At 48.3% G+C, this 13,497-nt stretch overlaps 1 protein-coding gene across 5 annotated transcripts in view; it reads right to left on the reverse strand.

Moving 5' to 3' along the window:
• Positions 1–5,468: 5,468 nt before the first annotated feature.
• SMURF1 (SMAD specific E3 ubiquitin protein ligase 1) overlaps positions 5,469–13,497 on the reverse strand; it is an 82,396-nt gene continuing 74,367 nt past the window's right edge. For 4 of the 5 annotated variants that reach the window (XM_014539095.1, XM_014539092.1, XM_014539093.1 and 1 more), the window contains 4 exons: positions 12,900–13,020; positions 11,766–11,967; positions 10,366–10,450; positions 5,469–8,599 (listed from right to left, as the gene is read on the reverse strand). In XM_014539095.1, the coding sequence (XP_014394581.1) occupies positions 8,500–8,599; positions 10,366–10,450; positions 11,766–11,967; positions 12,900–13,020 (508 nt within the window). In that variant the 3' untranslated portion in view covers positions 5,469–8,499. The remainder of the gene's footprint in view (positions 8,600–10,365; positions 10,451–11,765; positions 11,968–12,899; positions 13,021–13,497) is intronic. The other variant, XM_005865520.1, reaches the window with a different exon arrangement.

The following is a 13,497-nucleotide window of genomic DNA, read 5'->3' on the forward strand; positions in this document are numbered from 1 at the left end:
GAGGACCAGTGATCACAGGGAGCGGGTGGGGTCTCTCTAGTTCAGGCAGAAGGTACAGTTGAGACTCTGATAGAATTACTTTGGAACTCTGGAGGCTATTTGGACATTGGTAGCTTTTAGTGCAGTAATGGCTGCCCAGCCCTGTGGCAGGGTCCACGCCTGTGTTCTTGGTGCACCTTGCTGGAGCCTGGGTAGAAAATAAGGACCTTGTCCTCCAAGCCTCTGGTTCTGTGTTCTGGTCGCTGCTTTTGACCAGGGAGGTGCAGACACAGAGACAGGCAGCCATGTTGCTCCCCCACCAGGTAAAGAAGCTTCCAAGGGGTTTAAAAGAACAGCCTCCGCTGTTCTATTTTTTTCCCCTTTGGGGAGCCCAGCATGTAAGGAAGGATTAGGATATTCAAAAGCAACTTCATGGACAACCTCTATGAACTGAAGGTGGGCTCACAGCCAAAAACTAGTAAGAAACCAGGACCCTTGTCACAAACCTGCAAGAAAATGAATCTGCCAACAACCCGAGGGCTGGAGAGGGTCTTCCCTGGTGCAGCCCCGAGAGCGCAGGACCAAACGGAGCTGTGCCAGGATCCCGATCTGGGACGGCGAGATCCTGTGTGTGTGTTAGCAACCTCCTCTACCCAGGGAGAGATGCAGGCACAGGAAAGACCCAAGAAAACCTCAAGCTTTTTTACCTTGGCTGTTCAGAGACACTTCTAACAAGTGAAAAAATAATCAAACAAAAAATCTGGGGAGAATCTGATTTCCAGAGTTACATTATAAGATTCAAATGTTCACTTTTCAACAAAGTCACAAAAAATCATCACTGAGGAAGCATAGACAGCAGACTTGCTAGACTAAGACAACTATCTGAAAGCTGCTCAAAGAACTAAAGAAAGATGCAGACAATGACAGGAAAACAATACATAGTACAACATCCGAAATGAAAATTCCTTAGAGGAGTTCAAAAGCATGTTTAAGCCGGCAGAAGAAAGAAACAACTTAAAAATAAAATGACTGAAAACTTCAAAAATTTTGTAAAAGACACAAATCTACAAATCCAAGAAGTTCAATAAACTTCAGGTAGAACAGACTCACAGACACACCAAGATACATTATAATCAAACTGTCAAAAGGCTAAAACAAAGAGATTCTTGAAAAGCAGCACAAAAGACTTGTCACACACAAGGAATTGTCAATAAGATTACCAGCAAATTTTTCATCAGAAATCTTGGTGGCCATAAAGCAGTGGTTGATTTACTCAAATTGATGAAAGAAAAAAACCCAAACCTGTCAGAATTCTATACCCAGCAACACTGTTCTTTGAAAATGAGGGAGAAATAAGACATAAAAGTTGAGGGAGTTCATTACCAACAGACCTGCCTTGCAAGAAATGCTAGAGAAGAAAACGGACAAACATATTTAAGAAACTCAAATTCCAACTAAGATAAACTCAAAGAGACCCACAGCAAACACTGAAAAACTGAAGGTTAAAATAGACAGCTTTACAATAATAGTAGGAGACTTCAATACCCTACTTTTAATAGGTTAGAACCCCAGACAGATCAGTCAGGAAAAGAGGACCTGAATAACACAGGCCAGTACACAGAACACTCCACCCAACAACAGCACAACGCACATACCCTCACATGTACATGGGACATTCTCCAGATGGAATGTATGTTAGGCCATAAAACAAGCCTCAAGAAGTTTTAAAAGACTGAAACCATACAAAGTATTTTTTCTTACCACAATGGAATAAAATCAATAATGAAAGGGAAATTCATAAATGTGTAAATTCAGCAACACATTTCAAGAGAAAATAGAAAATGTCTTGAGATAAAGGACAATGCAGTTATAGCATATCAAAACTAAAAACTGTAGTAAGAAGGAAATTATAGCTGTACATGCTTACTTACATTATAAAAGAAGAGGGTCTCAAATCAGTCTACTTTATACCTTAAGGAACTAGATAAAAAAGAAAAAAAAAACCCCTAAATCTCTAAGCGAGCAGTGGAAGGAAATATTATAGCAGAGATAAATAAAATAGAGAGGAGAAAAACAACAGAAAAGTCACTGAGGCCAAGGGTTGGTTCTTAAAAAAAATAACACATAAATCGACTAATGACAGGCCTTTAGCCAATAAGAAAAATTAAAATTAAAATCAGAAAAGAGGGGACAGTAATTATAAATTTTACAGAAATAAAAAGGATTATGAGAGCACAGTTGACCCTTGAACAACGCAGGGGTTAGGGGCGCTAACCCCTGTGTAGTTGAAAATCTGCAGATAACTTTAAAAAATATATATTTTTATTGATTTGAGAGGAAGGGAGAGAAAGAAAGAGAGGGGAACATTAATGATGAGAGAGAACCATTGATTGGCTGCCTCCTGCATGCCCCACACTGGGGATCGAGCCTGCAACCCAGGCATGTGCCCTGACCATGACCTCCTGGCTCATAGGTCGACGCTCAACCACTGAGCCAGGCCAGCCGAGCAGTGCAGAATAACTTACTACTAATAGCCTACTTTTAACTGGAAGCTTTACCAATGACACAGTCAATTGACACATATTTTGTAAATGTCTTATATACTGTGGTCATATAAAAGAGTAACTAGATAAAAGAAAGTGTTAAGAAAATCACAAGGGCCCTGGCCAGTGGTGCTCAGTTGGTTGGGCATCCTCCCATGCACTGAACAGTTGCTGGTTTGACTCCTGGTCAGGGCACATGCCCAGGTTGCGGGCTCGTTCCCAGGTAGTAAGTGTGGAGGAGGCAACCGATAGATGTTCTACTCTCACATGCATGTTTCTCTCTCTCTCCCTCTCTAAGTCAATAAAAAAATCTTTAAAAAGGAGCCTGGCTGGTGTGGCTCAGTGACTGAGCATCAACCTATGAACCAGGAGGTCTCAGTTCGATTCCTAGTCAGGGCACATGCCCGGGGTGCAGGCTCGATCCCCTGTGTGGGGTATGCAGGAGGCAGCCAATTGATGATTTTCTTTCATCATTAATATGTCTATCTCGTCTCCCTCTTCCTTCCTGTCTGAAATCAATAAAAATATGTATCTAAAAAAAAGAAAGATTACATGGGAAGCTTTGCCAAAAATAAAAAAAGAAGAAGAAAAAGAAAACCATAAGAGAAACTCATTTACATTACTGTACTGTATTTGTCAATACTCTAAGTTTACATTGTCTGCTTATAAGATGAATTATCTATGAGTAGTAACCAATCTATATTGTCATGTAAATACTGTAAATGTTATAGGTATTACTAACATTAGACATAAAAATGAAAAGGTAATGTGAAAAAATTTATATTCACTTACAGTATGGTGATTTATCCATTGATAACAAAGAAGCAGCAATATGATTGCTTTATAATGTTCTAGTGTAATCGATACAACTGCTTCACGGTAGTTAAGGAATTCTCAAAAAATTTTTTCAATATATTTATCAAATAAAATGTGTGGTTTTTATTCAGGAAGTAGATCCATGCATGCAGTTCAAACCCATTTTGTTGAAGGGTCAACTGTACTATGAATAATTATATGTCAACAAATGACAAATGTCTAGAAACACACAACTTACCAAGACTGAATCATGAAGAAACAGAAAATCTGAATGAGCAAGGAGATTAAATCAGTAGTAAAAAACGTGCCAACCAATAAATCCCAGGACCTTCACTAGTAAATTCTACCAACCCTTCTCAAACTCTTCCAGAAACTTGAAGAGGAAGAAACACTTCCTCATTCAGTCTATGAGGCCAAAGACACCACAAGAAAACGATAGGTTAATATCCCTCATGAGTATTGATGTAAAATCTCCAATAAAATATTAGCAAACTGAATCCAACAGCATAAAAAGGATAATGCATCATGACAAAGCAAAATTTATTCCTGGAATGCAAGGATTATTCAATACAAAATAAATCTATGTAATATGCCATATAAATGAATAAAGGGGAAAATCAAATGATCATCTCGATTGATGCAGCAAAATCATTTGACAAAATTGAACACCTTTTCACGATGAAAACACCCAACAAACTAGGAACAGAAGGAAACTACCTCAACACAATAAAGGCCACAGATGAACAGTCCCACAGCTACTGTCACACTCCAGGGTGAAGGACTGACAGCTCTTCAAAGAGCAGGTGCTCACACTCACCGCTTCTGTCAGCACTGTCAGTGCTGAAGGCCCAGCCAGAGCCACCAGGCCAGAAAGGACGAGAGGCATCCAGATTAGGAAGGAAGGAATGACTTGGTCTGTTTACAGACATGATCCTTATGCAGGAAACCCCAAAGAACATACATATCCACTGTGACAACTACAAATGAAATCAGCAAACCACAATCAGCTGTTTCCATACACTAACAATGAACAATCCAAAAAGAAAATTGAGGAAACAATTCAATTTAAACTAGCATTGAAAAGAATACAATTCTTAGGACTGAATTTAGCCAAGGAGACAAAAGACTTATACACTGAAAACTATAGAACATTGCTAAAAGAAATTAAAGAAGACTCAAGATATCTGTCTGTAATCTTTTCTGGGTACCATGGCCCTGTCAAGTTGTCACAGAAAATTAACTTATCACACCAAGTGTTCATTAAATGAATGGAAAAACAAAATCTGGTATATCCCTACAATGGAGTATTTATTGCTCAGCCATAAAAAAAGTAAACTTTGATATATGCTCTAACATGGATGGACCTTGAAAATATTATGCTAAGTGAAATGAATCAGACACAGAAGGACAAATATTGTATGATTTCACCTATATGAAGAACAGGCAAACTCACAGAAAGTAGAACGGAGGTTACCGAGGCCTGGGGGAGAGGAGAGGAGGGGCGTTATTGGTAATGGGCACAGTTTCAGTTTGAGAAGATAGGAAGGTTTTGGGGTCGGGGGTGGAGAGATTAAGAAAAAAGAACTCACGGACACGGACCGGAGGGGAGGGGAGGGGAGGGGGAGGAGGCACAGGGGGGACAAACGGTGATGGAGACTTGACTTGGGGCGGTGAGCACACAATGCAGGTACAGGGATGTGTGTGGAATTGTGCACCTGCAACCTGTGTGGTTTTGTTAACCAGTGTTAGCCCAATCAATTCAATAAAAAGGAAAGAAAAGGTTTTGGGAATAGCTGTGGCGATGGTTACACAACACTGTGAAATGTATGTAATGCCACTGGGTCATATATTCATGAACTTATGCTTAAATTGATAAATATTATGTGATGCATAGTTTATCATGATAAAATATATTAAAAATAAAAATAAAAACCCAAACCAACACACACGACCAGCCGTGAAAGAGAAGTCAACAGCCCGGGACGCTTGGCCGAGCCTGCCGTGCGCATGCAGCAAGGCCGCGCTTCCTCTGCCGAAGGCCCTCCCTGCGTTTCTCACCACTGACCTCCTTGCTCGAGGGGCGGGCAAGAGACTGGAATCTCGTTTCCACAGCAAAGTCACAGATGCCGATCATGTAAAGTCGTGAGTTTATTGCATATGTAACAAAATGAACCTACCCTCCCGGGTCCAGCCTGCTGTACAGTCGCTGTTTGTTTTGTGTTTCCAGCTGGTTCCATAACCACATTAAATAGAACTAGTATTTCTTTAAATACTTTTGATTTTGACATAAAACAGAACATTAGTGTACAACTTTCACAAAATAAATCAGCAATAAAAACAGTGGGAAGAATAACAAGGATAGCAGCAATACTTAAAAACAAGACATTACAAAATAAATTAAATACATTATAAAGTGGTTGAGAAACAAAAATAAACAAATTTTAAAAATTCATACTATGTTTCGGGAAGGCTGCCGTGTGGCGCGCACCTGGCTGCGGGGGTGGGGCGGGCCCTTTCTCTGCACAGGCCCCTCCTGACAGCTCAGCTTCGAGGACCATCGCCCCTGAATTGGGACCCAGGGCAGGCGGGTTCTCCCCACAGCAACCCCTTCGCTTTCCCACCTAAAGCGCTGGCAGAGGGTGGTCTGCTACATCCCTGAGGGTCGGCTGCTGACGGCTGGTGAGGGCAAGCCTGAAAGTCGGGCGGAGCGTCTGGGCAGAGGCACGGGCCGGGCTGGCCTCTGGGATCCCGAGAAGGGACAGAGGAGAGCAGGCGTGTGAAGGGCTCCTGCAGACCCAGAGTTAGTCATGGGAGCTTTTACCAACTGCGTGCTACACTATTCTTTGGGGTGGTTCAAAAGGCCCAAACAATTGTCAGTATTTAAGGTTCTAGAAGTGCAATGCCACGGACAGGTAGGCCTGTTTGGCAAGAGTAAACGAGCTCTGGGAAGGTCTGCTTTCTAGGCTTCTCGTAGCACAGCTGGCGAGGCGCCCACGGGCAAGTGTAAGTACAAAAGCGGAGACCCAGGCCTTATGGGCGGGTGACTCCTGCCCCAAGCAGCTCCCGGAGGACCAGACATGACCCTCTGGATCTCACTGAGGCAACACCTGACCGGCGAGAACAGGCGGGGCCGGCAGGTGCCGATTCGGAGGATGGTTCCCTGGCTCCTTCCCACGGCAGGAAGGCGGTTATAAAGGAGTCAAATGCAACCTTCCTGCCTCCAAGTCCTTCCCACCTCTGGACCCTCGTTTCCCGCCACAGGCAAGGTCCTACCTCCGCCGCGAGGCCTGCCAGCCCTGACGGATGTCCTCTCCTCCTCCCACCGGGCAGGCTCACGGGAGAGAGGACCTACCTGGTGGGAGGTCTGTACTTTCCATTCCCTCCTCCTTCCAGAAGATTATGAGGACCGGAGGGAATCACTGAGCGTCTAGGATGCCCTCAGAAAGCATCGTGGAAAATGAGGCACAGGACAAGCCCCACGGGGACCAAGCGGAACTCCTGGAGACAAAGCCCACAGTTCGGCCGGGACTTAGTGACTGGACTACGTTTTCCTTCTACAGCAAGTCACACGTGACATCCCTTCTATCTGAGCCCCAGAAAGTAGCCCAGAGGCTCAGCTCTCAGAATCCACAAACTGGACAGACCTCTGTGCAGGGGGAGGGTCTGCGCACGCCCACGTCAAATGACAGACTGCCTCTAGGGCAAGCCAAGGGAACCCCGCAAGGTGCAGAAGCAGGTGTGCCTCCACACCCCACGGTCCAGCATCAGTGACAGCAGAACAGCGGGACAGCTGGCCAAACGCTCCTTCCAAACCCACCTGACCCACAGCCGGATCCCAACGGCTAATTCAGAAGCCTCAACAGCGAAATTTCAACAGGGAAACGTCTCGCTAATGAATGACCCTGCACTTGCCCCTAAACAGAAACAACAAAACCCAGACGGGAAAACCGGTGGCTGCTGCCGTTCTTCACGGAGCTCAGCTCCCTGGAATCAAGCTGCTTGTTAAAACACTGTCCAAACTTTTGTGCAAATTGGAAAACGGCGCTAGGAACTTCGGGTCTCGGCGTGCTTTGGCCTTGCTCATCACATGAAGACATCAGGGCAAGTAAATCAAGTGGCATTTGTCAGCGGCACCACCTGACGTGGGGCATGGGTCAGGGCGGCTCTCCCTCTGCTGTCAGGGTCACACCCACACCCTCTTCTTGTAAAACAGTAACTTGGGGTGGATTTCGGTCATTGAGGTTACCCGTTCCCTCTCTCCCTTTTAAGCTCGTCTGCACCAAACCAGCAGCTATCGTAACAGAATTTTGCTTTATTAGTGCAGCTGTTAGCAATTTCCGCATAATAGTTTGTTAGTATCCGAATGGCCCAGCTAAACTCTCTGCGGGGCAGGAGCCACAGCTTGGGAGCTCGGTTACGTGGTGTTTCTACTGGGAAAATATTTTAAACTGGGTAGATAATGTGGCAAAAAGGACTCTTAAAAGGAAAGATCATTTCTCTCTCCGCAAAACAAAATTTTCAATCAGGACACCCTGGAAAGAAAGACCCTGGCCTCCAGCTAACGCTGCCCCTGTTCCTTTACTTTCACAAAGGGAAGCACGTTTAGGACTGAATCTCCTGCGGTGGCAGAGTCGCAGGGAGCATGTATTTTACAGTAAGTTTTCAGGTGAGAGTTAATCTGCGACCAGAGCAGGCTGCTAGGACGTGAGATTTGGAATTTGAGCTGCTGAACTGGAAAGGGGCCTCAGGACTGTTCTGAGGCAGAATCGCTAGCGTAGCTACCAGGTCCAAACCCGCAGAAGGCTGAGCTCAGTTCATGACTCGGGGAGATCCTCCTGTAAACACCACAGGGCAGTGAGCCTATGGCCAGATGTTACAACTGGAGCAGAATATCCTGTGTGAGCGAAGCCAGATTTAACCCTGGCTGCATTTTATTGGATGGGTGATGGAGGGGTGGGAGCACTGTCATAAAGGAGGAAAGGTGGGTGGGAGCCATGAACCAAAGTCCCCTGCCCCTTGCTCCCCAACACCGCGGCGGGGAGACGCCCTCCCCAGGTCCTCGAGAATCCCGTGCCTCAGCCCGCTTTGCAGGCGGCGCGCAGAAAGCGGCAGGCTTTGGTCTGGTGGTCGTGAGCTAGAATCTGTTGCCTTTGGTTGCTCTTCACTCCACAGCGAACCCACAGGTCTCTTCCACCGCTATCCGCAGCTTCTCGTAGAGCTTTTCATAAGACTCATAAGGTGGAATGTCGATCCGGTTAAAGCTGGAACAGGACAAAAGGGTGAGAGTCATTGCTGGGAGAGTCTGGCCCTAGGTCCTGCTGCAAGGGCGGGCAGGCAGGCAGCCTGGAAAATTCCCTGCAAAACTAATAAAATGTCAAATCTCTGATGGATCAAATGAGCCTTACATTTCTGACTCAGTATTTCTATGGGGAAATTCATTTCCAATGTTTGTGGTGGACACTTCCCTTTTGTACTTTTCTGCTTCTAACGCAAAGATTTAAAAATCAACACATAGCAGCCTGGCTGGCGTGGCTCAGTGGTTGAGTGAGGACCTATGAATCAGGAGGTCGCGGCTCGATTCCAGGTCAGGGCACATGCCCGGGTTGCAGGCTCAATCCCCAGCAGGGGTGTGCGGGAGGCAGCTGATCCATTATTCTCTCTCATCGTTGTTGTTTTATCTCTCCCTCTCCCTCTCCCTTCCTCTCTGAAATCAATAAAAATATATATATTAAACACATCTTTAAAACCAAAGTAAAACTAAGTAACTATTTCCTGGGGATATCAGGACAAAGCTCTCAACTGGTCCTGTTTGCTGTTTGTCTTGGGAGGAATGACAGCGCCAGGAACGCCACCTTTGCAGACCAGCCCTGTGGCCGGCAGGCAAACCAATCACCACTAACGACCTGCCGCATGTCCGTTCCTCTGTGACGACCGGAGCCCCAGATGGGCAGCCTGGAAAATTCCCTGCAAAACTAATAAAATGTCAAATCTCTGATGGATCAAATGAGCCTTACATTTCTGACTCAGTATTTCTATGGGGAAATTCATTTCCAATGTTTGTGCAAAAAAAAACCACATAAAAAAACACCTAAGAAGCTATTATCTCAACAAATAAAAAAATACAAAATGTGACCAGAGCACACAGAGTGGCTGTTGAGTTACTAAGGGCTGAGCAACCGAGGATGGCTTTTGTCAAGAAAGAGTCCGGGGAATGGTGTTGCAGCCTTTTCTTGGGAGCTTTAGCATCAGAGATTTTTCACACCCGTTTCGCTCCAAGCACTAAACTGTTAAAGGAAACGCATTCCGAGGAGGAGCGCGGCCCCGGTGCGTGCGCACCGCGCCATCCTGCCACCTGCTCGGGGCTCGGCAGCCTCACAGCCTGGCACCGCTTTTCAGCTCTCACAGCCATTTCGCACACACGGAGGCCCAAAGGCACGGTGCCAACGGCATCTGAACCCACATCCTGGGGTTCCCAGTCCCGATCCTGCCAGCACATCCGAGGCATCGACAACACGTGGGACTGGCTCTCCTGACCTGTTCCTTTGATTTTTAAGCCACAAAGGAAAGAACCCATTGCACATAAGGTTCATGTTGAGGTTACAGTTTTCAGTGCAGGTGCGTCGTCACGGGCAGAGTCTGAGAGAGAAATTGGGCGCCAGGGATGTCAGCTAAGGGAAGACCAGTGAGTCCAACCTAAAGGCTACACTCTCCCTGCTGACAGGCACACGTGTGCACACGCACACACAGCAGCGAGACCCAGGGAAGAGCAGGCGGGAGCCCGTCGGAGTCACGGCCAACATCACATCTCACGACAGAACTGGTCTCACGGAAGAGACTTCCGATGACCCTCGCAAGTGGAAGCTGCCAAGTGCTCGTCCCACTGCCCACGGTGCCCCTGCCTGTGGTGCCACTGCCCGCTGTCCCTGGGACTCGGCACAAAGGAAGCGCCGAGTGCACCAATAAGACCCAGGTTAGCGCCGTGCAGAGAGCGCACTGCGGCACGGCGACGGCACGGCGCTGTCCTTACCAGGTGTGGGCCTTCGGAAGGTTGTCTGTGTTGGCGTCGATCAGGTGGATGGTGAACAGCCGGGGCCCTGCGGCGCCTGTAGAACCTTACAGACAACATTCTAGTTACTGCGCGTCAGAGGCTGAGCCTCGACCCCCTGGGCCCGTGCGCCAGCCCAGGCGCTGTCCTCCCTGGGGTCACCGAGCCCCGTGGCAGCTGCACAGCCCTCCCGTGACTAACGCCGGGCGTTTAGAAAGTCACAGGCAGGGAGCAAAGCCTGGGAGAACCCCCTAAGCCCCAGGGGGGAATTTGAAGGATAAAACCCTAAATCACCAGGGGTTTACGTGTAACAGGAATGTTCAGCAAGCAGGCCCACTGTGGGCGGAGGGCAGCAGTGGTGTGAGAAAGCAGACGTGCAGCCGGAATGCTTCCGGCAGAGGCACGGCGGAGAAAGGAGCAGACACAACTGCCTGGAACCAAGTCCAAGGGAATGGAAGTGACTTCTCACTCAGAAATCCGTAAGATACGGAAAAGTACAGAGACTGTTTTATAAATGAAATATATCTGCTGTCACTATTAATATGCAAAGTTCCACTTTCTAAATTCTATTATATTCCTCACCTTAATCCTCTGGCTGTCGGGGTTATCAAGCGACAAAAATCTAGTCATACAAACCCCAGGGACAGCCTGTGAGGACCTTCCTGTTGCTCGGGCTGAACACGAGCCGCCAACCTCCTCCCACGGCACAAACTCGTCTGTGTCCATAGCCTCCCCCTCCAGCCACGGCCACTCCGACGGTGAACGGGACCCGACGAGAGAGCCTGCCCGGATGGCCGCCCACTTGTAGCTCAGGAACCTGAGGACCGGGGATCCTGGAGCTAACGACCCACACGGTGCTCAGTCTGCTGGTGCGTAGGCCAGGCCTCGCTCTTGTCCTCAGTACACGTCAAAACCGCTTTCTTTCCCCCAAACCCATCCTTTGTGCCCTCCCTCTGTCAATCAATTCTGTAGGGGAAGGGGAAGCATCGGGCTCTTCGGGCCGTCCTGGCTCAGCCCCGAGTGGGCACTGCTGCTGCACAGACCTGGGCACGCAGGCCCGCCCACCGCTGAGTCCCGGGGACTGGACAGGGTGTGAGAGCTGGGCTTTGTTTTGCTGACAGCCTCTCCTGCTCTTTGTGGGTATTTTCTTTCAGCGTGGGCAAGGACAGCAGACACAACGGCAACCAAGAGCCCGCCACCGGGAGAGAGAGAGTGCCCTCCGCCAGGGGAGCCCCTTCGCCAGGCTGACCACTGGCTATGAACGCACGCAGGTCACACCGCTTCCTAGTGGCATTTCAGGAAGCCAACCCCCCCAAACCCCAGGTCTCCCTACACGCCCTGTGTCCACATGGTGCCGGTAGCCCCGCCTCCACGTCAGTCACCTTGCAAAGCCTTGAAGCCTTGGAGGGGGACGCGGGTGGACCCCGTCACGAACTGCAGGAGCCGGGCCCTCCTCTCCTCGTCAAAGGTCTCCACCGCCTGCCAGAACCACCGGACAATGTTGCTGTCGGCCGCGCAGTGCTTCAGCCGCGTGTTGGACTTCCAGTCGCTCAGGTCTATCTTGTCCAGGCCGCCGATGATCAGCTGGGAAGAGTTAGAGGCGGTCATTTCTAAATGTGTAACGGGTACCATGCCAGGCCTCCACGGTCCCAGGACAAGAAAGGAGTTAAAGCTGGTTCCCAGTGCAAAGGAGCAACTATGTCCAAATAAACTAGACACACATTGAGACAAGAATAGAGAGAGACCAACAGGAGGCCCCACGCACAGCACTCCCCCAGGACCACCTGGCGGCTCCTGATGGGCGCTCTCTCTCCGCCCGGTGGGGTGTGGTTCTGCACTGCCCGGGGGAGCAAGAACCACTGGCAAGACTGCCCGGAGCTGAGTGTAGGGTGGGCCATGTCTCCGTGACCCCCAGGCAATGACATGGGGAGCTGAAGCCTGAGAGGGGCTGAAGCAAGGGTGTGCGCGGCTTCTGCCACTTGCTTACTAGTAAAAGGTCGTCTCCTGCAGCTGCTCCTCCGAGGAGGCTGTTCCCTGCACCTCATGGGGGCAGAGAAGAGAATCACTTTAAAGCCTGGAGCTATTTGGCCCCAAACAGAGACAGGTAAGTGATGAATGCCGTGCTGTGTCAAGTACGTGAAGTACGACTAGAAGACAGTAAACTGTTCTGAGTCTAGTAAGAGCAGAATGAAAGCAGAAAGCTGACGTGTGGGAGAAGCTGGCGGCAATGAGACACTTTCCTGGCTCTGAGGGGACTCACTGCTACAGACCGAGATCGCAGAAGCCACAGCGCACCTGGAACAGGCCCCAGGCTGTCCGACTCGCTGCCACCGCGTAGATACCTGGCCTTCTAACCGGCTCAAACACCCTCCACGCCCCTCTCGCACTAGCCCTGCGTTCCCCCGGGAGCCCCCACACACTCCAGTGCAGCCTCACTCTTCAGCAGGGTGCAAACCAACACATGGACCCCACCTGCGCCTTTAGCCCTGCCCTGGCCCAGCAAGTGGAGCACACACCTCTAGTTCCTTCTGGTCAAAGGGCTTCAGTAAGTGCTGAGGAATGAGCTCATTAAACCCCTTCTGAAGAGCCAAGAACTGGGCTTCGATTCCTCTCATAAACCTCCAATTTACATATAACCTGGAAGGAAAAGTCACAGGTTGGAAGCAATTCCAATAGTTCATGAAAAAACTTTTCTCCATGAGCAGGTTCTGACATCTGCTGTCTCACACCTTGCCACCTGGCCGCCCTGACACCTGCCAGATGGAAGCCCTGACCTAAGTTACAGGTTAAAATAAACCACACAGGTTAAAATATACCAGTGCCCTCGTATGTTCTGCTTCATTGCTAGAAACAGCAGTAGGTTTACCCTGACTGTCCCAGCAACTGGTACAATTTAAAAGTATACCTGAAAATGAAGTGCAGGATGCGGTGAGAACCACACACCAGTCTGACAGCTGGAGCACACAGAGAGGCCCATGTTTGTATTTTTTTTTTTGTCAATCCTCACCTGAGGACATTTTTTCCATTGATTTTTAGAGGAAGGGGAGAAGGGATATCTATATTATATACCTCTATCTATCTATCTATCTATCTATCTATCTATCTATCTATCAG

The sequence above is a fragment of the Myotis brandtii genome, unplaced genomic scaffold (assembly GCF_000412655.1).
Source record: "Myotis brandtii unplaced genomic scaffold, ASM41265v1 scaffold208, whole genome shotgun sequence".
Taxonomy (NCBI): Eukaryota; Metazoa; Chordata; class Mammalia; order Chiroptera; family Vespertilionidae; genus Myotis; species Myotis brandtii.